Raw genomic sequence first — 25,660 nt, forward strand, 5'->3', positions numbered from 1 at the left:
TATTATCTACCTATAATTCATGTGTAGTTCTTTTCACGGCTCTTGTCATTTGGTACTCAGAATAGCAATCTATAATAGTGTTTCTAAAAGCATCTAAGAAATGTTCCATCTTGCATGCATAAAACATTTAAATTTAGCTTTCATGTGATTCTTAGGTATTATGTTTTAGAATAACATTATACAGTTCTGTGGTTGTTTTGCTATTAAAGCATTCTTAACTGATTTCCATATCAGTTGATTCTGTGCCTTGTTGTAATGTAAATAACCTCTAAAGATACATAAAACTAGAGTTTGCTCTTTAGTAAACAGCTCTATCAGTGACTTTTTCAAAGACGTGGGCAGGTTTATCAATATTATCAATATCAATTTCTGCCAGATTGCGTACATATCTTTTTTCTTGAGAAAGCTTTGGTTGATTTAGCCTTTAACCTTCCTCTCACAACCAGATCTACAGAGTCCTCATAACATGCTCAGGCTGAAAAGTTTTTCTGCGTATTTGTCTGGAGTCTTACTGATTAAAAACTGAACTCCATTAAGGCAGGGGCATTGTTTATCTTGTTCTTGTATGTCTAGTGCCTAGCACAGAGCCTGGCATATGCTAGATTCTCTATAAATTTGTGAAAAGAATGGATACTAATTGTCAACTTTATTAAGGAGGATTGCTTTGTGCCCGTCACCTAGTGTAAAATAAAATCACGTAATACCAAAATAATAATAATAATAATAAAAGAATGGATGAACATTAGTACACTTTAACAGTTTCCATTTTCCACAGAGAGCCAGTATGAATGAAGATCTACCGTGATGGTTAATTTTGTCAGCTTGATTGATATAAGAGATGCCCAGATAGCGGCTAGAGAGTACTTCTGGGTGGGTCTGTGAGGGTGTTTCCAGAAAAGATTAGCATTTGAATCCATAGACTGAGTAAAGAAGATCACCCTCATTAATGTGGGTGGGCATCATACAATCCATTGAGGGCCTGAATAGAGCAAAATGATAAAAGAAGGGCAAATGTGCTCTTTCTTCTTGAGCTGGGACATTCATCTTCTTGGTCATCAGTCCCCAGTTCTTGGGCCTTTGGACTCAGACAAGCACTAACATTGGCTGTCCTGGTTCTCAGGCTTTGGATTTGAACTAGAACTACACCACTGGCTTCCTGTGAGCCTCTGGCTAGCAGGCAATAGATCATGGGATTTCTCAGCCTTCATAATCTTGTGAGTCAGTCCCTCATAATGATTCTCTTTCTACATATCTATGTATATTCTATAAGTTCTGTTTCTCTGGAGAACCCTGACTAATACACCCACCTATTTGAAACACAGGTCTCCTTGAAGTCTCTAGTTTGGCTCCTTTCCTCAAAGCCTGGAAGTATTACTAGCATTCTCCTAGCTCCAAAGTGCCAAATCCAGATCATTTTATTTCCCTATCAAAATTTTTCTTGAGTTGGTTCTGCACCAACCCATCTGTACCATTTCTTATGCTCCTCATCACCATCTTTTTCTTAGTTCTCCACATTCATCTAGATTTTTGGATAATGAAGGATAGTTGGAAGAAAGGTAGACAGGGACAAGGGGCCCCCACCCTAAGAGGAAACCACCCCTAAAACGATTTTTACACCAGGGAAGGAGCCCTCCACCCTTTCCCACATGATAGATAGATGACAAAAACCTGACTGGATGACAGGCACAGGGAGGGTTAATCAGATTAAAACAGCTGGCCAACAAGCCCATAAAAACTCCTAGACTTAGAAACAACGGGTGGGGGTGGGAGCAACACTTTCGGGTCCCCTCCCTCTTCAGGAGCTTAGTACTCTCAATAAACTTTGCTTTGCTGCCCACCACTCTTCAGTCTGGTCTACCTCTTCATTCTTCGAAGCAGCATGACCAAGAACCGCAGGCACTAAAGGAAAAGAAATCCTGTAACAGTACCAGGCTCACTATCTTTCTCTCCAACCCGACTCCTGCAGAAATTTCAAGGCTTTCATGAATGACCCACTGACTACGATGGTCTCAGTTCTGTGGTCTATTCAGTGCTTATGGCTTCACATCCATTCTATTTCAGCAGTCTACCTTGGATTGACCTCATGGGCCTTGTCCTTACCTGGAACTTACTAATACCTACAGCTGAGAGCTCACACATCAATCTCTTCTCCAAATATACCCTCCTATTCTGCCAGTCATCTTCTTTTTTTACAAGCCTACTCTCTCTCTCTCTTTTTTAAGATTTTATTTATTTATTTGACAGAGAGAGACACGGTGAGAGAGGGAACACAAGCAGGGGGAGAGGGAGAAGCAAATTCCCTGCGGAGCAGGGAGCCAGATGTGGGGCTCGATCCAAGGACTTTGAGATCATAACCTGAGCCAAAGGCAGATGCTTAATGACTGAGGCACCCAGGCGCCCCTACAAGCCTACTCTCTTAATGACATCGTGGTAATCTCAGTCCTCTGATTTCTCTGCTTTTTCCAACTCCACTGATGCCCTCTTAGCATCCTTTATCATCCTGACCAGATCACATGGATCTCATTTCTACTACTCTTCTACCAGCAACCTTAATTAATTTATTCTACCCCTTCAGTTCTTCACTCATCTACTTTGTATACTTCTTCACCCAAGCAGGATGAATGGTACTGAAAAAAAAAAATCACACAAAATGTAGGAAGTAGTACTTCTGCAAATATGGGAATCTAGTCTTAGACCCTCAAATGCTATATACTCTTTCTCAGCTTCTCTTATTTCCTTTAAAGACAATTACAAAATTTTACATGTGTTTTTAAGCCCCTCTCCTCACTTTCAGAAATGGCTCTGCTAACTTCCCATTTCACAGAGAATGCAGAAGCTATCAAAAATGAACTTTCCTCAAGTCCTACTCCCCTGCATTTCTTCTCTCCTAAATACAAAGACATCTGTTTTTACTCCTGTCACTACATCGTTTTCTTTTGTCCTCCTTCCAGGTATTGCAAATTAGTACTTGGAACTCAACTGCTTCCTTTTTCCTTTTTGGCTGTGGTGCCTCAGTTATCTCCTCTTTCCTTTTAGTTCTTGTGCTTGACTGATACACTGGATCAAGTCACACCCACTTAAAAAGTGAAATACCAATATACCCTCCCTTGCCTCTGATTCCCTGCTACTTGCCACCCTGTCGTTTGCTTTCCTTCATAGAAAAGCTTGAGGTCTTCACTTCCTTGCTTCTCTTATTTGTTTTATTTTCAAGACCCATTCACTTTGTAATCCAATCGAAACAGATGTAGACCACCACCGTAATATCAAAATTGCTCTTGCTAAGTCATCAGTGTCTTCTTAATTTCCAAATCCAATCAGTGGTCACTTTTGACCATTTGGAATGACCAAAGGAATATTTATAGTCCTTTATTTCTTTGCTTTATTTTTGATCTTGTTAAACACTCTTTGGGAACTCTCTTCTTGGTGTTTTATTATCTGGTCTTTCCTGTCTCCCTCCTAATTCTCTTAGAATTTTTGTGGGCCCACCTACCTCTTTCTAAAATATTGATGTTCTCAAGGATTCCAGCTTCAGATCTCTTTTCTCACTCTCTATAGTCTCCCTTGAATAGTGTTTTTTGTGACCATAGCTTCAACTGTCACCCGAATATTAATGACGCCCAAATACAGGGAAGTGACTTTTTCCAGAGGGCTTAGGATCTAAAGTCAGTGTGAAAGGCAAAAATAAGAGTTAAAATTACATTTGAAAAATCTCCTCTAAAATCCTGTGTACATGATTTTGAGTGTATATACTATCAGTCAAGAAATTGTACACAGCCAATTTTCCTCTGCTATCGGAACAGAAGGTTGTTTCTTGAACTGAACATCAGATGAAGTTGTTGGCTTGCATTTAGGGTCCATGTTATTAGAAAAATGTGTGGGTTTTTTTTCTTTGTTTTTTGTTTGTTTGTTTGTTTGTTTGTTTTGGCAAGCACATAGAGTAGAGTTAATATAAGTTAGGTTTGGGATATAACCTTACTATATGTATTTTCAGCCTGACCTCTTTCATGAACTCTGAATTTATACACCAAACTGCCTACCAAATATCACCTTTTGGATATACCAATCTAGATTGTTTTAGTTAGATTTCTGAAAGATGAAGATATCACATACTCGTACACTGCTTAGGAAAGTCATTTATTAAAAGGATACGGTGATGTGGCAAGGGTACAGCTCACACGCAGAGTGTTTTCCTATTAAATGGGTTGATGTTCTTTTTCCAGACAGATATTCCTCTAGCATTATACAGCCTGGCTAGAGCCATAGGCAGCTTCGGATTGGTGGAATCTCTAGGCCAAGTATCACACAAGTCAGTAACCTCTGACTAAACAGCTTTATTGAGACTACTGGGATTCATAAGCAACTAGGAAGGCATTGCAATTCTTTACTGGTCTTATATTAAAATTTTCTGCTTCATCCAGTGGCTGTTACATCCTACAAGACCATCCTCATGAGGCCATCATGACCAATCGGCAAGGCAAAATAGCGTTTCTGATGAGACTGAACATCTGACTATTACAAGTAGGGGGTATGTTGTGTGTATTAAGAACCAGTATCAGGGGGCACCTGGCTGGCACACTCAGTGGGGAGGTGTGACTCCTGATCCTAGGGCTGTAAGTTCAAGCCCCTTTGGGTATAAAGATTACTTAAAAATAAAATCTTAAAAAAAAAAGAACCAATATCAAAGACAAGTCTGTATGACAATAAACTTCACCTCCTCTTTATCAAACACACCAAACAGCATAAATAATTAAAAGCATCATAATACAAAGCAGTCAAACATTACATCAAAGATGTAGCAGCACTACTCAACTGTGGCCTGTTTCATTTGACATTTGACATTTGTCCTCTTTCTTCCTGTCATTATTCATGTTCCATAATATGTATCTTAACATGTCTTGAGTATATATAGAGTAAGGATGCCTGTTTATATCCTTCTACTATCTCTGCCTATAAATTTATACTATCAGCCCCTTAATTTGAGGAAGATTGAATGATGAAGGGACATTTTCCATGGTCAACACTGGGTTGCAGAGGGTAGGAAACTGTACATTTGGAATATCCCATTATCATCTTTTGCTGGCCATCACATTTTGGCTTTTCTCCCTTTGAAGTTGATCTCTTTGCCTCCATTCTTACTCCCTTTACAGAACAACGGGATATAATTTCATCCAGATAACATTCTTTTCTTTGTGTCAAATATATGTTCAGTAAAGTTAATATTGTAAATCATTTGCTCCCATCTAAAAATTGCAGACATCAATTTTAATTTTTTTATTGGAGGTAGCATTCTTTAAGTTTATTATAAAAAGTAACACATTGATGATACATTATTTCTTCTAAATCTGAAATACCAAAAAAGTATGAAGAAGAAAAGGCATTCATAATCCCCTTACCTAGGGATAGGCATTGTTAATTTTTAGTTGTACCCTCTTATTATTTTTCTATAGGACCATAAATGAAGTCATACTTTAACATATTGTTTTGTTCTGGTCATCTTTCTATAATAGAAAACACAGATTATTGATTATATTAATGATTGTATTATTCTATTGCCCCTATGTGTCGACCTCATAAATTTGAAAATGTGTATCTTTTTGTTTTTCACACCCTGCAAAGGTGGGATTATTACTAATTCCATTTTATAGATAAATAGATCCTGAGGTTCCGAGAGGGTAAGTGACTGCTTGAAATCTACATGTCAAGTAAGTGGCAGAAATAAAACTTACTCTATGACTTCGTTATGCCAAATTGGTATCCTTTCCACAGTGTGCTTTCCATCTCTCTAATGAGATAATGCAGATGAAGGGGCCGAGCAAATGCACATTATTGTTATTTATTTTAAGAGGCAGCTTAAAGAGAGCCATTGCCTTGGGAGCAACTTCTGATTTGGTTAGGGTCTAGGGCAGCTTCATGAATTAAAATTGCACAAAGGCTTCCCGTGCTGCAGGCTGAACTTGTCTTAATGCAAAACATTATTATAACACACCAATATATCAATATGCAATTGAATCCTACAATCAGAATTAATTCCTGATCAGTAAACAGCCATAGAACATTAAAGGAAACAGGTCATTATTGAACCAGGACATTCAAGTCCTTGTGTGCAAAAAGGCAGACCCTATGTATGTACATTGATCTTGTGTCATTACCCTCCTGGTATTTTCTTTGCTGGGTGATGAGTGGAAAGTCTAGTAGGGGAGAACAATCTTGTGTAGTTGTAAGGAATCTAACCTGTGGCCTAGAAGGCACAGGGAGCTTGAACCAAAAATTCTGAAGAATTTGAGATTCTGTAGTTACTTCTTTTTTCTCTACCTGTTGCTTTACAGATCAATGGATTCTGGATATAGGGTGCTGCGAGTATCCTGTATGACTTTTTTCCCTACATAATCCAAAGGTGAGGCACATTCTTTTACCAAAGATAGTTTGCTATTTATCTACTTTCTCATTTGCTTTTTCTTGGGCCCCACACCACCTTGGTCAAGATTTTGGTTTGCCTGGGCAGCTGTCCTGTTATGCCTCCAAAGACTCTGGACTGCTTTTCCCTTTGAAGGTCCTCATTTCAGTGAGACTTGGGACTGAAAGTGTGCAGTGAGAATTTATTCCTATTGGGTTCTTGGGTGCAAATTGCCAGGCCTCTGTTGAAATATAATTTTTAGAGAAAGATAAAATCATGACTTTCTTATAGATATAAAAATGAATATATGTTAAAGAATTCATTTTACTCATGTGAGATCAGGGAACCAGGCAAAATGGAACAGAACTGATTTTTCCATGGGTAAAATGGGGGAGTCAATTAAAATCCTTACCAGACAGGACAGAAGTTACATATATCTATCAATTACCTACAATTTACAAAGTGCAGCAAAATTACTTAAAGATAATGAACAAAGCTAGAATCTGATAACCCAGAAGGATATGCTATAGACATGCATAGTTTTTTCTGTATACCTCCCCCCCCCGCCAAAATAAAAGAACAAAGGGCCCTCTTAACCAGTTTCAGTGGGAAAAACAAGCAACTTGAGTAATGCCAGATCACTGCCAATGTGGTCCTTTTAGAACTCTGAATTCACCTGACAAAATTTAAAATAAAAGTTTTGGTTCCTAAATGTCCTCAAGATGCTTGAAAGAAAAAAAATGTCCAAATACGAATATTAGAAAACAAAGACTAAATATCAAAATTCATTAAAATATTTCGACCTTTATTTAGACAATTCAAATTGGATTATTTCCTGAAATGTGTTATACCCTTCATGATACAAACTAGATCCTCAAGGATAAGGTCTTCAATATACAAGCACAGCTATCCAGTCCTATTGCTATACACTGTTAGCTTCGGCATCTTGCTGCTGAGATTCTATGTTAACATTATCCTTTGCTGTCATTAAGACTTTTACAACTTTGGGGCACCTGGGTGGCTCAGTTGGTTAAGCATCTGCCTTCAGCTCAGGTCATGATCCCAGGCTCCAGGGGTTGGGCTCCCCGTTCAGCAGGGAGCCTGCTTCTTCCTCTCCCTCTGCTGTTCCCTCTGCTTGGGCCTCAAGCCCAAATAAATAAATAAATAAATAAATAAATAAATAAATAAATAAAATCTTATTTATTCTCTGTCAAGTAAATAAATAAATAACATCTTTTAAAAAAGGCTTTTACAACTAATTTTCAGTAACCTTCAGAAATTTTCTAAAATTTTTCTTAGGAAACAAGATAATTATATATAGATTGTCATTAGAAAAATGACAATTTTCCATTGCTATTTCCATACAAATACTTGAATCCATGAGTATCATGTCACAGTCCCCAACTTTATATACTTTAAGTACATATGCCCACTACTAAAAATCAAATGAAACATATAGTAACTTAAGTTCAGCAATAAGTTTCCCTAAATTAGAATTATGAAATAAGACAAGCCCTAAGCTAAGGAATGTGATCAATATAGAATTATAGTCAAAGAACACAACTTGTATTTCCATAGTGATTCCAAAATATATGTTTACTCCTAGGTATTTACCCAAGAGAAATGAAAATATATGTCCACAAAAATACTGAATGATTATTTTTAGCAGCTTCATTTATAATAGCCAGAAACTGAAAACAACCTAACTGTCCTTCCCAGATGAATGGATATACAAACTGTGGTAAACTCATGTAGTGGAATACTAATCAGCAATAAAAAGGAACTAATTACTGATAAATGCATCAATGAAACATGCTGAGTAAAAAAAGCCAGACACATGTGTACTGTATGTACTGTATGATATCATTTTCTAGGATTGGCAAAACTAGAGTGACTAATCTAGAGGAAATGAGTGGTTGCTGAGGGTCTGACGGTGGAGGAAGTGATTAACTGCAAAGGGGTAGTAGGTCACTTTTTGAGATGATAGACATATTTTAGATTTTGATTGTAGTAATGGTTAAATGGGTGTATCTGTTTGTCAAAATGTACTGAACTATAGACTTAAAATGGGAGCATTTTATTATATGTAAATTACCTTTAAAAAGTTTGATGATAAAAATAAAACCAAAAACCAAAAAATATGTCTGTACTGCAGGTATACTAAAAGTAACAAATAAGTGGCATGATGGACAGTTTGAATCACCCTGCTATGATTATTATGAGTCCCTAAAATCCCATTCTTTGATATGGACTATTGGTTTTTTTCAGTGTCATTAAAAAAATTAATAAACTTTATGTCTTAGAAAATTTTTGTTTACAGAAAATTGAGCAGATAATAGAGAATTCTCATGTATGCCATTCAGTTTTCCCTTTTATTAACATCTTGCTTTAGTGTGGTACATGTGCTTTAATTGATGAGCCAATATTGATAGATTGTTGTTAAGTCCATAGTTTATATTAGAATTCATTCTTTGTGTTGTATAGATTTATAGATTTTGACAAAGGCGTAATGTCATATATCCACCATTTCGGTATCAAAAATGATAGTTTTGTTGTCCTAAAAATGCTGTATGCTTTTTTATATTCCTTCCCCCAAACTCTGGCAACCACTGATCTTTTTACTGTCTCTGTAGTTTTGCCAACTATAGTTTCTTTCTCTCACTTTTTTAGGTAAGTGCTATGTACATACAGGTTTATGTTTCTTATCTTTGCCATCCAATCAGATTACCTCCCATAACTCTTTCTTTTATATAATTTATCTTTTCCTGAGGACTTTCTGGAGGGTGGTGGAAGAGATCTGCCTATTAAAAGCTGCAGCAGAGAGCTATTCCTTCCCAGTATACATTCTGCCCTTCTTCCTTTTAATTATAAAATAATCCCACTCTGTCAAGGTTTGACTGAGCTCTTGGCTATGAGTGCATTTCCTACCTTGCTTGTATCTTGGTGTGGCCTGTGGGATATGAGCAGAAAGAAAATGTGCAAGTGATACAAATTGACAAGATTGAGAAAATAAGACATTTACCATGTAATTTTAAAGATTTTCATTTGGGGTTCCTGGGTGGCTTAGTCAGTTGGGCATCTGCCTTTGGCTCAGGTCATGATCCCAGGGTCCTGGGATCAAGCTGCGCATTGGACTCCCTGCTCAGTGGGGAGTCTGCTTCTCCCTCTCTCCCTGCTTGTGCTGCTCTCCCTTGCTCTCTCTGTCTCTCACATAAATAAATAAAAATCTTAAAAAAATAAAGATTTTTATTTATTTTTATTTTAGAGTGAGAGAGCATGTGAGCGGGAGGGAGGGGCAAAGGGCGAGGGAGAGAATCTTCAGGCAGACTCCCTGCTCAGCATGGAGCCTGACCTGACCCGGAGCTTGATCCCAGGATCCTGAGATCATGACCTGAGCCAAAACCAAGAGTCGAATGCTTAACTGACTGAGCCACCCAGGTGCCCCTGCCATGTAATTTTAGACTGGTGTCGCATTCTTGGACCACACTACCTAAAGGATATTGTGAATTAATATTATCCTTGGGACGGACAAATAGAAGCCTGTGAGGGTAAGTAAAGGAGCTGTCAAGGGAGCTAGAAGGAAAATCAGGGGACTGTGGTTTTATGGAAGCTAAGGGAAGCAAGTCTTTGTAGATGTGATCAACATGTCCAAAAGAAACTGAGAAATCCAATGAAATAAGGAATGGGGATTTGATCATTAGTCTCTGTTTTCATATCTATAAAATGGGTATCTTGTGTAGTTATCATATGGTTGACTAAATTAACTAAGCTGGCTTATGGTGGGTACTCAATAAATTTTAGCTTCCTTCTCTTTTTGTGATTAATCCATTGTTTTATTCAACAAATACTTATTACTTACTAGTGACGAACTCTGCAAGAGGCTGGCTAGGCAATGATGACAGACCCTGCCTTAAAAGCACTCGGTAGTGTTGTAGGGTGAACACATAAACAGGCCAGTACTATTCCTTGCCAAGAGTGATACGATGAAAGGAAGTACATGGAAGTTACCTGATTTATTTCGCTTTGTTTCTTTGGTTTTGGCAGGCGAATTACAAAACTTAAAAACATCTCAAAGTGCAAAAAAAACCCACTTTTTTTTTTAAAGATTTTATTTATTTATTTGACAGAGAGAAACAGCCAGAGAGAGAACACAAGCAGGGTAAGTGGGAGAGAGAGAAGCCGGCTTCCCGCTGAGCAGGGAGCCCGATGCGGGGCTCCATCTCAGGACCCTGGGATCATGACCTGAGCCGAAGGCAGACACTCAAACCGACTGAGCCTCCAATGCACCCCTAGCAGGATCTCTTTTTAAATTGAGTTTTATTTTACATTCAGTAAAAATCTATCCTTTTTATGAGTTTTGGCAAACAAAACAACAGTGTAATCACGAACACAATGAAAGCATAGAAGTTCTATTACCCCCCAAAATTTCCTCAAGCTCCTTTTTAGTCAACCCCTTTTTCTGGTCACCATTGATCAGTGTTCTGTCCCTTTTTAAGAACTTTTTATTTTGAAATAATTATAGACTCACAAGAAACTGCGAAAACAGTACAGAATCTCGTGTACCCATCACCTAGCCCTCTCCAATGGTGACAACTTACATAACTGTGGTACAAGATCATAACCATGCCCTGGTAACGTTTGAAGGCAGGTTTTCCTTTCACTTCTTGCCCGTGTTTACTTTTTTTTCTTTTCACACAAATTTAATTCTGTTGTGTTAAAAGGAGCAGATGCTAGTTTTCCCTCAGATGTCTGCTGTTGCATTTTCAGTATTTCAGTTCCATCACCCCTGTTACTCCTACATCTTTCTGTGGTCGTTTCTTTATCCCACCGCCCTCCCTACCCCCATTTTAATTCTGCTGCTAGATTTTTTTTTCCCTGAGCTTTGTGCCACAGATGGTACTATTGTAATTATTGAATTGCTAACTTCTACCTCAGTCCTTACGTTTTAAAGGAGGGAGTCGTGTTTGTGCTTAATTGTTGCAGTGCTTACAATAGTTATACAGTGTGTGTATGTATGTTAGCCGGCTTGGCTCTTCAACCTCAGAGGTTTTTGCTCTACCTTTTCTCCCTTAGTCACTCATTTATTTCCTAGATATTTGGCTATTTGTTGGAAGAAAGGGTACAGTGACCGTTAAAAACGCCGGTATCCCCCTTTCCCAGGTTTAGGCTTGCCTGCCGCACCTCCCTAACAGGCCGCCTTTGTGCACGCAGAGAGCACAGCCCGCGTTCAGTTCCTGGGGCCAGTGAGATGAGGGGCGGGGCCTCGGCTCTGTGGTCCCGGGCGGCAGGAAGGTCACGCCCCCTGGCCCGGGTCCTGCGCGCGCGGCCCGCGACGTCAGCCACCCGCGCGAGCCTGGCCCCATGGTGCGCGGGAGGTGCTGGTGCGCATGCTCTGACTCGCTCGCTGCGGTGGCGGTGGTTGCGGGAGGGCTGGGCCTCTCTCTTGGTGGGTCTCTTTGCGTGTTCGTTCCGCTCCTCTACTATCGTCTCCGTGGCCCCTGGGAGCCCATCACTCTCCTCCCTGGGGCCGCTGGCTGGAAGGCAGCTGGCAGAGCGATGGGCACCTCACCCCGATTCCCCTCCCCCTGCCCCGTTGCCCCGCCTGCGCTAGGCTGGGCGGCGGGGTCAGGGGCTGAGCGGAGCGGGGTGAGTATTCCCACAGCCTTTGCTGGCCCCTCTTCCCGGCTCTGTTTCCCGCACGGTCCTCACCCCACTCCTGAGATGGTGAGGAAGGGCGGATGCGGGTAGGCGACAAATAGCCCAGCCCTGAACAAAAGACTGGGAATCGGGGCTCTCGCCAGTGAAATATAGGCCGTGTCCTGGCGGTCGTGGGGCGAGCTGGTGGGGGGTGGGGCCGCAGGGGGAAGGAAGGCCCGCACCCAGTGTGACCGGCCCTCTTGGGCCACTACTGAGCGCTCGCGCACAACGTCGGTAGTCACTGCCCTGTGTTTAAAACCTGCGCAGGGATAGCAAGTCTTTGTCCGCGTAACTTTGAAACAAAGGGTATTAAATTGTCGGTGATTCCAGTGGCGAAGTCCCACTTAAGTTGAAGGGGTTTCAGATAATCAGTAAGAATCAGGAGGAATAAGTTAATATTTATAGCCAACAGTTTTTCTTCTCCCAAATAACATATCTACTCACAGTATGTGAAATATGAGTTGGGGGGTAGTTAACTGATTTATAGAAACATTTATGATGGCGAAAATTATAAACATCTAGGAAAAGCAAAAGAATAGCTCAGAATGGAACCTTGTCTAAGAGGCCCACCTGAGGATGAATTAATTATCTAGGGGACTTGACTCTTGCCTGACATAGTATTGATTAGGGCTCAGGCCCAGCAGTTACTTTTTTTGTGTGTGTGTAATGGAGATGCAAATTATTTCTGACTGGGAGAAAAAAACACTCCTGAAGATTGTGATTTTATTGCCCTATTTCCAAGATTTTTATAATTTTTACCATTCAGCTTGCTCTGTCATGAGTTCAATAAATCTTTGCCACAGGCTCCTTTTGGGTGAATCATGTTTATAACTGAAAAAAATTACAGTTTAACAGTGGCCTCACTCTTGAGTGGCAAAAGCTTAAGTTTATACTTTTTAGAATTGGAAAACATAGGCCCTTTGTAGTACTTAGCAACATTAGAGGACCCCAAGTAGAATTCTTAACTTCTTGCTTCTGAAGAGTCAAATATGGACAAAAGGAAACATTTACAAAATGAAAATTTAATCAAAAAAGAAATGTTGAGCATTGAGAAATTCAAATTAAGGTATTGTAATTACAAGGATTAAAAATCGTTATTGATATTTTAATTGAAGTTAGTGGAAACAGTTTCTAGTTCTACACTGGATTCATTTGGATATAGACTATTACAAGATTATTTCTCTTTACCTTCTCACTTTGCCACTTCCTTTCTCCCTTTATTTAATATTAACTGAGATACTGCTACATCGTGAGGCAATCAAGTTGGGCATAATGTTTTATGACAAATTAAATTGATAGTAGTTCTTAATGCTTATAAATTTCTGAGAAAGATAAGCAACCCTTTAGGAAAAATATGTCAGGTAAAGTTTACATAAATAGATTGTTTTAAGTCTGGGTTTGACTTGATCATTAGTATCTTTGAAGCCTAGAGATGTGTTTGGGACCGTGGAGGCAGTGTTTGAATCATAAACATAGTCAGGAACCATAACAACAACAAAGTGCCGTAGAGATTATTTAGTGATTATGTGCTGAAAACAAATGTCTTCAGGGGCTCAGCAGACTGGGTATGAAACTATTGGAAAGTAGGGGAATGGAGAATAAACACTACGTGAAAGCATCCAGATTAGGGAGAGGTTGCTGAAAACTGCAAAACCAGAGGCACCACTAAAGAATCTGGTATCTCAGGCCTTGAAGTGCTGATCTCAGGCTTACAAAACCCAGGAAGAGTACTTATTAATCTAAGATTAGCTTTGAGGTTAGGGTTATTTCATATCACTGTCATTAATTGCCATCAGAGAAAACTTTTAAAATCATCTCTACACTAGCTCAAGGACCTGCAAAGATTTCTTACTGCCCACTGCTTTAAATGGAATTTCTTAAGGTTATCAGTAAACTGCTTTCCTTCATCCAGCTCGCCCACCTCCCCATAGACTAAATTCTCAGCTTCTTGGTGGCCAAAGGAAAGAAGGAAGCATAACACAGCTTTCTTGGAAGTAAATATTTATTGAGTCAAATGCAGGTTGTGATCTCAGATTTCAAAGCGCTAAGAAACACCGTGGTTAAGTTTTCTAGACTTTGTGAAGTTTTAACCTACTTCCCAGTGTTTCTTAAAGGGAGCTCAACTGGCATTTGTATGGGGCTGTCTCATACATTGTAGGATGCTCATTGTATCTGGTTCCTGAGCACTAAATTGCAGTGGCAAACTATAATTCCTCCTCTTTGTGACAGCCCACTATGATCTCACTCATTTCCAGATAACTCCTTTGAGAATGATCCCTCCTAATGTTGGGAACCATTGGACCATATCTGCCTGTAGTTTACTACCCAACTTATGCTCAAGTGTTGCCATTTTATTTTTTAAAACTTAGCATCAGGCCCTCTGTTGAGGAGCTCTTCCATCTTTTTATTTTATTTTATTTTATTTATTTATTTGAGAGAGGGAATGAGAGATAGAGAACACAAGAGGGAAGAGGGTCAGAGGGAGAAGCAGACTCCCTGCTGAGCAGGGAGCCCGATGTGGGACTCGATCCCGGGACTCTAGGATCATGACCTGAGCCGAAGGCAGTCGCTTAACCAACAGCCACCCAAGGCACCCGCTCTTCCATCTTTTTGGCATGGCTTTGTCTCTACTTGGTAAGCCCTTATTCACATGTGAGTTCTTAAAGAACTGAATTCAAGTCTTCCAGACTCCCTCTTTTAGCGTCTTCTCTGATTTTCCTAGGAAACATGATATTCCTTCCTATGAGGACACACAGAGCAAAGTTCTAGGATATTGTAGGTGCCAGGTGAATGAATGAAAGCTTGTGGAAATAAGAAGGTACATTAATCTAGTTTTTAACAAAGACTTTGTAAGAAGAAAAGGGGAACGTCTCTTTCATTAAAAAATGTCCAACTACTATTTTTTTAATGGTACTTGGTAGTATATTTTAAAAATGCATCTCTCTATCATCTATTTTCAGAGTAGCACTGAGTCTGTAGCTTCTGATACAGTGCTGATTTTTTTCTGAATCTTCTTTTTTGTTGAATAACTTTGGCCAGACTTACACACCATCAGTTCCTGGTTCTGGCCTAATTAGCATACATGCAGACGAGAGTTAGTTCAAGTCACACTCACTATTCAAAAGTAAAGGGGCTCCAGGGGGCGCAGCTGGTAAAGCATCCAACTCTTGGTTTCTGCTCAGATCCTGATCTCAGGGTCCTGGGACTGAGCCCCGTGTCGGGCTCTGTGCTCAGCACCGAGTCCGCTTGAGATTCTCTCTCTCTCTCTCTCTGCCCCTCCTGCTGGTGCTTTCTGTCTGTCTGTCTCTCTCGAATAAATAAGTCTTAAAAAGATACACAAAAAACCCAACAGTAACAAGAGAGTTGGTGGATCAGTTTAAATCATCAGCAGTGGTGGAACAGTTGCACTTCTGTGCTTGCAGAGAAGTCTAGTTTTATATAAAAATATGATAATGTTAATAAAAATAATGACGCTGGTATCAGAAAGATTAGATGTCATATAAATCTGTTGTTTGGGTGGGAAAAGACCAATTGGTAAATAAGCTTGAAAGGTGAAGAAATGTACTATAGAGAGGTAGAGAGATATAAAATAAACTCAAAATTTTTAATTTTTCTTTTATTCATTACAACTTTTATGTAATGTTTATAGTGTGCTTAACTTTGTTGTAGGTGCTAAGATAAAAACTTGTAAGTCAGAAATTCGCAGATGTTTAGACATTCCTCTGTCGACTTTTGGTGTTCCCGCGGTGGAGGCTACCCAAATTTTTGTTCCTTTGTAGGTAAACTCTTACCTGCCTGCATCTTTGTTTTTTCTTTTTCTTTTTTAAATTACAATATTCCACTAGGCTACCTCTAGGCATAGTTGTTGTTTTTCCAACATTTTTCTCATAAATAAAGTGAATCCTCTCAATTTAGAAGGGTAAATATGTTTGATCTTTTTTTTTTTTTTTCTCCCAGCTCAGGAATAATTTTTCAGTGGTATGTTTGCTTATGATTTCAGTTCAGAAATGCCAGTTATTTGTAGATTGGATTTGTATTTTTTGTCCTCCCTATCAATCAATATGCTTTGTTTTCATCTTGGTCCTTTTTCTTCTGTGTTTGGAGAGCATCTCACATGTATATGCTAAAGTACTAATTAGATTTTTTCCAGCTTCTGTACTTATCTCTATTGCCTCTCATATAGAATTTAAATCTTTACTATTATTATATATTTGAATCCCCTTCCAGTTTTTTCTTATCCAGTTTCTTTTTTACTCTCAGCTGTTGTTTCCCACCTCATCTCTTGGTTTTAGAGGCTGTGTTTTTCTTTTCCCTTTGTCTTTTTCAATTGGGAACGTAAAGTAGATAATTTCCGAGTTTTTCTCCTGATTCCCAGTGTAAGCCCGCTACAGAAGCAAGCTTTCTCTCTTCCTCTATATGGCGGTGTTCTTCCTTATGGTTGAAGAGCATGGTCTTGCTCCCACACTGTTACTGATGTTCTTGATTTTCTTACCTTCACAGAAAAGGGACGTATGTAGGGATGGTATTGTTCACTCTTGTCAGAGTGAGCAAGCTCTCTGTGTCACTCTCACTACCTCTAGGTGCTGAAAGACTCTTCATCTACATGTGAGGTAGGAGACTCTTTGGAAAGATACAACCAGATTTCTGAATGATAGATCTTTCTGTACTCAGAAGAGGTCTTCCTTGGCTGTTGTTTAATTTTTCAGTCCTGTGTCTATAACAAGGGGAGTGTTTCTGTATGATTTGAAATGGTTTATAGTTTTTTGAGTTTTTGCAGGGAAAGAGGTTGTGGTGAGACTGTGATCTTCTGAGGGCTCATCCTGTTCCCAGAGCCTCCAGTTGCTGACTTCACAGTGTAGTATGCATTGCTCCACTTGGCTTCACCTTCCACTTCTGGCCATGAACATTTTATTATTGAGAGAGAACTGCCTTGAAAGAGAATTAGCAATGGGCTTGGAAGCCAGTAGTGGAGGGGGCACCTCAGGGTCTTTTTTTTGAAGGAAATATAGAATGGGTAGAAATGAGATGCCTTTGTATGCTCTTCCTAACTGGACCTCCTGCTGCAGAGGCTGCAACAAGCATCAAGCTACCAATTAACATTCTTCAGTTCCAGTCCAGGTATAATGTTGTATCCCGTTTAAACTTTATTTGGGATATATATTTCACTGGGAAGGGAAGGAGGGAGTGCTGAGCTTACTGGTTAGTTGCTGTCGAGACTGAGCCAAACTTTCTCCCTTTTGCTGCTTCCCTGTGCTATTTACTGGATTACTGGGTCTATCCCTGCTCTGTCTCATCCAGACTATCAAATGCCTTGAAATCCAGGTCCCTCACTAGCCCTATCAAACCAATCCATCTTTTGTCACAATTTCCTAGCATGATCCTTCCTCAAATGTATGTCTGGTGCAAATTACAAATGTTTGTTTGGGGGGGCTTCAGAATCAGGTAATCTCTTTGGCCTGGGCCTTAGATTCCACATTTGAATTTGTATCCTGGCTTCTGCTTTGCTCTCTGAAATTTGAGGCTCACTGCCCAAGGACCCTGCTAGGTAAGTGATTATCTAAATGAATTCAAGCCAAATTCTCATAAAGGTATTGGGTTCAGTTTATCTCCCTAGCTAGTAATTGCATGTTTTTGTTTGTTTGTTTTCTTAGGAAAGAGTCTAAACCTAAATTTATAATAATGTGGAATTGTTACAGGGAGGGACAAATGTAGAGGAAATTGCCTATTTTTATTAGTTAAAAATTATCTTTAATGTTTAAAGGTATTCATAGTATATTCTATGGTAAGCACATCTTAAGCTCTGGGGAGATTTATATTTCTTTAAGTGTTTTAGTCTCACTGTGATTCTGATATACATTGATTTATAGGTTCATCAAAAGTGTCTCTGACCAAAAATAAAATAAAATAGAATAAAATAAAATTAAGTAAACATAAAGAATCAGTTCCCCACACATTAGATTAAAAAGCACATAAAAAAAGTGGAGAATGGTAGTGAAAAAAATTGTTTTTAATTAGAAAGATGCTTTGAACAATGATTATACACAGTATTAGAATTTACAGGGGCTGTTTTCTGAAAAGATAATTAGTAGCAGCAGAATAAGCTTCACACTGTCTAGTCTTAGGGCTAACCTCTAGTTTAGAAAGACTGCTTTCACTTGGTGGGGAGAAAAATTATTCTACCTTCCCATCTGTAGCCTCTGCTGAAGCAGTTAAAAGAAGGTTTTGATTGTTTGAGCTTAAAAAAAAAAAAAAGAAATCGAATAGCTTTCCAGCAGGAGTAAAACTCAAGCAAAATAGATGCATTAACAACTTATATTTTATGGCATGAAAAAGCTTGAACTCATTTCTAATATTTACTTGTAATAAGAAATGAGAGGTTCATTGTTTAGGATGAGATGAGAATTGGAATTAGTCTTTTTACTGAAAGTTCATTTGTGTTCTGTTGTCGTCTCTAGTCTGAATTTGAGATAGCTTAAGTCTGGAAACAGGCAGGTCTAAGGGGTTTTACATTTGCAAAATAAAGTCTTGCCATTTTTGCTTAAACTGAAGTTGTGGTTATTTCCACTTTTTTTTTTTTTTTAAGATTTTATTTTTTTGAGAGAGAGAGAGCACACAAGCATGGGGAGGGAGGGGCAGAGGGAGAGGGAGAAGCAGGGAGGGGAGCAGGGAGCCTGATGCCGGGCTCGATCCCAGGACCCATGACCTGAGCTGAAGGCAGACTCTTAACCCACTGAGCCACCCAGGTGCCCCAAGTTATTTCCATTTTTGACCGTAATTTCAGCCATCTCATAGTAGGAAGTTCTAACATTCTAATTTCTGCCTCTACTAGTCTGTGAATTTGGTAGAGGACCAGAGAGTGTTATATATTGTATTATATATTGAAAAGTATGTATGAAAATGTTGATTGTATTATATTTTAATATTTAATGAGTTGAAATATTCTTACTTGAGCAAAGAGATAATTATTCAGTGATATTTTCATTATGGCATATTACGATGATTCAAATTGAGATGGATATCATTTTAATATAATATAGTTCCTAATTTTGTAATCAGGCTGTGTTTATATTATTATATGTAACATCCTTCAGCAAAGCCCAGTCCTTAGATAATTTTAAAAGTATTCAACCAAATATTAATTAGTGCTTTGATGTGCTGTCATCTTGTTAGTGGCACAGTGCTGTTAATTAGATAAACTATGGCTATTGAGTGAAATTTTATGTTTTGAATAACATTTTGAATAGTTTAGTAAACCTCAAGTAACCGGGGGGCTTCGGGAATGGAATGTTTTTACTTTAGTTCAATTTTCTTGTTAAGTAAGGTTTCGTTTGGAATTTATAAAATATGCCAAAATGTATTAGTATTTTTTTATGAATTAAATTCAATTTTCATTTGATTTAGTATCTCTCAATATGTCAGGGTCATTGTATAGATGAAAAAACTAATTTTCTGACCGCTCCATTTTGGTCTTCCTAATCTACTTCTGTATCCTCCTCCTGAGTGATCAAATGTGTTCTGTTATCTATACAATGTTGATTTAGAATTAATATTTCCAGCCCAGATTTCTCTTTCTTTCTGAGTTCCAGATCCATCTCAGAATGCCTGCTAGATTCTCTTCACATGGGTATTCCAAACTCCAAATCAATATGATTTAATTAAGTCCATCTCACTCCCCAAACCTGTTCTTGCTCAGTGCACCACCACCTATGGCAAAGAGCAGGGAATCTTTCTTGAATCTTCTCTCTCACAGATCCCTCACCTACGGGATCCATCAGTTGTAATGAGTATACTATCAAAATGTCTTTTGAATCCCTCCCCCTTCTACCCTACTTCCAGTCTTTGGCTCTGTTTGGAATCATTTTGTCTTTCTTGGGTTATTGCAAGAGACTTTTAACAGGTGTTCATCTAGTCAGGCAAGACCTGTAGGCTCCACTGGAAGCCAGAATGCATATCTGATCCATTTACTCCCACTGTCGAAACCCTTTTGAGCCCTCAGGCTAGCAGGCTCTCCTTTCTCATCAGCAGTGGTTCTTCCAGTACCTTTCCTCTACCTCTGTATTTCAGTCAAGCAAGGGTTCTTTGATTACCGGAGCTTCCCTTATATTCAGATTTTGTACATTCTATTCCTTTGCCTCTCTGCTTTGCTAAGTTAGCTTCTCTTCTTCCTTTTAGTTATCTTCTTAGATGTCACTTTCTCAACTTGTGTCTGCACTGAAGCACCTTAACCAGGATTCGTTGTGTAACCCGAGATCTCTTTCACATACCTGAAATGTTTGATGACTGCCTCACTAGAAGCCCCTGCATTTTATTGTCTCTTATATACTTAGAATTCCTGTACTTGGTGCTTTCTTTTCCCAAACCTCTTCTCCTACCCTCTCAGATTTTCCATTGTGATCTCAGGAGCACACATCCCTAGTAAACAGACTTATCTAAATCCTTAACCCATTATTGTCTTTACTACATTCTGTGGAATAAGTTAAGTGTTCCCAGAAAAAGAATTTTATGGTCCAAAAGAGTCAGGAAATCCTGAGTTAATAGTTTCCCCATCACAATGTATATTGTCAATCTCCAGGGTGGGGGTGGCGAGTGGATATAGTGTGGATCAGTTTCCACATCTCACATGGTGTTAACATCTTCACAGGTCAGTGCTTCCACTACTAACTAGTTTTAAAGGAAATTTGGCTTTGAAACAAAAAAGAACAAAGAAAAACTGAAACTCTTTGAGTGGAAGCTGCTCCTTCCTCCACCCTACAAATTTTAGGGTATGAAGATTGCTGGTAGCCCCCACTTCCCCAGAATGAATTTTAGGTCACTGCTTCTCTAGTCTCATGTAAATATCCCTGCTCCTTTGGGGATCTTTTGAGGAATTTTATATCCTATGAAATTCAGCTCTACCGGATACAGCAAGCTAGGTTTTTTTTTTTTTTTCCCCTCACATATTCACTGGTAGTGTCACATATCCCTATTCACTCGTAGTGGCTGCTTTTAGCACCATCTTGAGAAGGAATCCAAGGCTGTGTTTTGGCTCATCAGGATCACTTGTATTAGTCTATTAGTGATTATTCTTGATGAATTTAGCATTATACACCATGTATCGCCTATCATCTCTGGGCTCTTCCATCTTCTACCATTTGTCCCTTGTCATTTACAAATCTCTCATTTGATCTTCCATCTTCTTTAAAGAGCTCTCCACCCCCACCAACTCTCCAGATAATTCTAAGTGACTTCAGCAGCCATGTGGAAAACGGCAAACATAAGCCTCATATTTTTCTGAACTTCCTGAGCTCCAGTGACCTTTATCTGTAAGTTACTTTATATACTTGCTGAGACCTCCTGAATTCTAAAGTCTCAATGTCTTCTGGTCTTCCTTTTCCCTCCTTTCACTATGGTTGTTCTTACCCCTTTTTGGTACCTAATATTCTTTGATATTACCATGTTTTCCGAGCCCCTTCAACCTTCTCTTGGTATCTTTACTTTCCTACCTAATCTGGAACTCTGAGCTAGTCTCACTAGCATATTTCATTTCTTCTTCTACCTTTATCCTTCCACTGAATCAACCCAGCAAAACCTCAGCTTTGCATGTGTGCTCAGCGCAACTCCCTGCTGGTTCCTGAGGGGAGCTGAGTATTGCTAACGGTAACCACAACAACCTTCCAGTCCAAACTCTTGCATGGCGCGTTAAGTCTCCCTTCAAAAAGTTTATTACTCTTCAATCTTGTGCCTTTGAAACTGTATCTCAGCCTTTCTGCTCCAATAGAGGGCAGACAAGTTTAAATTGCATGTGACTAGACTATATCTGCCTACACTTCCTGCATCATGTTTGTGAGATCAGACTTGGAGTTCTCTACACCCTAACTTGCCTTTGTTCGTACCATCCTCCCGGCTTGGACCACTGTCCTAAGCCTTGTGCTTTACCCACTGACAATCTGCGCTACAAAAACTTATATACCGGGGTGCCTGGGTGGCTCAGTTGGTTAAGCAGCTGCCTTTGGCTCAGGCCATGATCTCAGGGTCTTGGGATCGAGCCCTGTGTCAGGCTCCCTGCTCAATAGAGCCTGCTTGTCCCTCTGCCTTTGCATGCTCCTCTCCTTGCTTCTGCGTGCGTGCGCGCTCTCTCTCTCTGTCAAATAAATAAATAAAATCTTAAAAAAAAAAGAAATGAAAAACTCTTATATACCTTAAAGATTCATCTTCACATCCACCCCACACATACCATCCCACTCTATCCCCTCTTGTTAAGGGACTTCATCATTTGTATATACTTTAAACAGAAGTCCTGTTTTCCAATGCTGTCAGGATTGAGAGTTGAACAATTAATTGAAAAATTTGATTAAAGCTAGAGTTAAAAAAAAATACATGCAGACATGAAACATTTTATTTCAACTTAGAACTGAAATGCATTCATTTGTCAATTGTCTCATGTATGACCAAGGGATTTTCTTTGAGTATGTGTACTTGAATGGAATTCATTGTTACTTCATGAATGTACTGAACCCAGAATGCATCCTCTAGATTTCCAGTTTGGGTTTAAAAGAAAGAACTCAAGCTATTTGTGTAGCAGTCTGAGCACAGAATCCTGGATTTGTATGGTTTTTTTCCCCACCAATCTTTTCAGTTGCATTGTCCATAGCTACTTCAGTAATTGTTTTTCTTATGGAGACTTACCTTTATAAAGTCTTTCCAAGGCATTAAATCATAGAAATAACAGTTGTTTTTCTTTTTTACTTGTATTTTATTGGTTTGGTTTATGTAGCTTTTAATTAAAGCATGTATTTATAATATACAAATTTGTGAATATAAACTCAACTGATGGGAGTAGAAGTGCTCATGATCAGCATGTTGTAGACATCAGTGTTTACTGAGGGAAGGGATATTATGTTGGTTAACCTGGCAAGTTGGTTGAATGGAGGTTGGATAAGAGAGTTTCTACTGTAATGATTTTTATTGCTTATCTCCCTTCATTACAATGTGAGCTCTTACAAGGCAAGGACTATATATATATATTTTTTTCATTTTGTATGTCTAACCTTCCCCTATGCACAGTACCTACTGTAGATATTCAGTATGTGTTTCTTGGATGAATGAACAAATTCTTCTAGAGGTCATACTAAATTTGAATAATCAGAAAGAACACTGTATTGAGAATCAGCTAGTATAGACAGATCATTGGCCTGGTAGCCAAACTGGGGTTTGAATCCTTTCTCATTTGCATTGCTTGAGCAGATTACTTTCTTTTATTCATTTGGGGAATGGGGATAACAGCAGTCTTTGGGTTGTGTGAGGATTAAATGGGGAGGTAAGGTGTTTAGCTTAGTGCTCGACATAGTAAACAATCAACAAGTGCTAATTTTCCTGATGATGCTTATCACCAATGAGGAGAATGTAGGAATTCATTTGGTCTAACTTTTCTCGCCAAGGGTCTTGAACTATATAATTTACCAGTTTCCTTTTAGCTCTAAAATTCTCTTTTTATAAACAATGGTTCATGATTTGGACAGATTTATATAAGAAATATGTGGCTATTCCTTGATTTGTTAAATTTGTAGATTCGATAAAGTAGGTAATTGCTTAGATGATCATAACCTTACAAAACAGAACTTTCAGGCTTTAGAACATCATTTGTTAGTGAGTTGAACTCCCTAATAAAGTGTGAAGAACAGTGCAGATCTAAGCACTGCCACACTATCTACGTAAGAGCAAAGTAAGGTAGAATGTAGAGAAGGAAGCTCTGAGGAGATTGGAAGCATTAGCTTAGAAGAAGTGAGATGAAATTAAGCTCTTGAAACTAAATTTATGGACAGATTTAACTTTTTGAACCATAGATGTGTATTTGTTATAAATATAGGTTTTAAGTTTTCATGTTGATCACATTTTCTTTCTGATTAAGAAATGGGGATGGGTGAGAAAGATGGAAACATAGCACTTTTTTGGAATGGCTCTGAGGATATTTTCCATTCTATGTCCCAAATTTTGGTTTGTTTAAAGAAGTAAGGGATTTAGCAGAATTCCTTTTAGCATTCATTCTACAGCTCATGCTTATACTGTTTTTATATTGCAGTTATCAATTAGTATGGAAGAAGATGAGTTCTTTGGAGAAAAAGCATTCCAGCGTTTTTGTGTAGAATTCATTAAACATTCGCGGCAGATAGGTGATGGCTGGGAATGGAGAACTTCGAAGGTAAGAACAGAAACTTTTATTTTCTATTTTAATGAAGTTTTTTTGGTTTTTTTTGGCTGTATAAAACCTCAGTAATTGAGGGGTGCCTGGGTGGCTCAGTCAGTTAAGCGGCTACCTTCAGCTCAGGTTATGATCCCAGGGTCCTGGGATCGAGCCCTGCATCGGGCTCCCTGCTTGGCAGAGAGGCTGCTTCTCCCTCTCCCTCGGCCTGCCGCTCTGCCTACTTGTGCTCTCTCTCTATCTCTGTTAAATAAATAGATAAAAATCTTTTAGAAAAAAACCTCAGTAATTGAAACTAATGTATGAAAGCTAGTTTGATTTAGTAAAAGGCTTAAATTGAAGAATGTTTTAAAAAAGATGTCCATTTTATTGTTGCAACTATATATACTCATTATAATTTGGCTAATGAAGTATTATCTAGAAAAGTCCTTAGGTGATCTGCTTTAATTTAATAGATAAGAATGCTTAGCATATTAATTATCTGAATGTAAACAGATGCTTCTGGGTGCTTCAAACCATTTATTTACGCTATTAATTTTCTTAGGAAAGTACTTTTGTCCAGAGAGTGGAAAGATAATCCTGAAACCAAACCATAGTCAAACAATCACAAAGTCTGAAATATTGAAGAATGAATTAATTGGAAATTTCTTAATAATATAAACACATTCCAAAGTATTCTTTCTTTTGGTTCTATTCAGTAATAATAATGTAAAAGGTCTATGGACTCATCTATTTCCACACATACACTTAGTAAGGATTCTCTGCCAAAAGCTCTTTAAGAGTTCCTTGAGATAATTTTCTGAGAGGATAAATTTTCTCTACTTGATATCTTAATCTGATGCCTAAAAAAAATGGTGATTCCCTATTTTCTGCTTATTGGCTCTATTTGCTATATGAACTCTGAGAAATGTGAATACTTTTGAGCTGATTCCTATGATTCAGAAGTAGGGCAGGGAAATGTGGGTTTTGATCTGATCCATGATGTCACCGGAGAGAGAAGCCATGATTTCGCTTTGGGTCATGTGCCAGCTAAGCTTTCATGGGGCGGGAGTGGGGAGGTATCATGGGAGCCTCCAGCCCCACTCTTTAAGTTAGTGATTGGACGGTTCATAAGCTCCTAAGGCATCTCCTGCTCCAGGATAACATGACTTTATTATTAGTACCTTTTATTAATGTTTTTCCTGAGTATTTTATAATTTTGTTTGCTATTGTGTTTAAGTTTTTATTCCTCTTTATTCATCTTTTATTGCCTTCATCCCGACTTTATTTATTTATTTATTTATTTATAATCAGAGAGAGAGAGAGAGTGAGAGAGAGCACAAGCAGGGGGAGCAGCAGGCAGAGGGAGAAGCAGGCTCCCTGCTGAGCAAGGAGTCCTGTGTGGGACTTGA

General features: G+C 38.7%; 1 protein-coding gene across 12 annotated transcripts in view; it reads left to right on the forward strand.

Moving 5' to 3' along the window:
- The first annotated feature begins 11,761 nt into the window (after positions 1–11,761).
- Positions 11,762–25,660, forward strand: part of ATG10 (autophagy related 10) — a 238,270-nt gene continuing 224,371 nt past the window's right edge. For 4 of the 12 annotated variants that reach the window (XR_015768185.1, XM_088023372.1, XM_088023373.1 and 1 more), the window contains exons 1-2: positions 11,866–12,040; positions 24,150–24,269. Coding sequence is in view for 10 of the 12 variants with exons in the window: in XM_088023372.1 (XP_087879498.1) it covers positions 11,951–12,040; positions 24,150–24,269 (210 nt within the window). In the remaining 2 variants the exon portion in view is untranslated. The other 8 variants (XM_028114438.2, XM_088023374.1, XM_088023380.1 and 5 more) reach the window with 7 other exon arrangements.

This window comes from Eumetopias jubatus, unplaced genomic scaffold, assembly GCF_037043125.1.
Source record: "Eumetopias jubatus isolate StellerSeaLion01/CBP00866 unplaced genomic scaffold, mEumJub1_p1.0 scaffold_5, whole genome shotgun sequence".
NCBI lineage: Eukaryota > Metazoa > Chordata > Mammalia > Carnivora > Otariidae > Eumetopias > Eumetopias jubatus.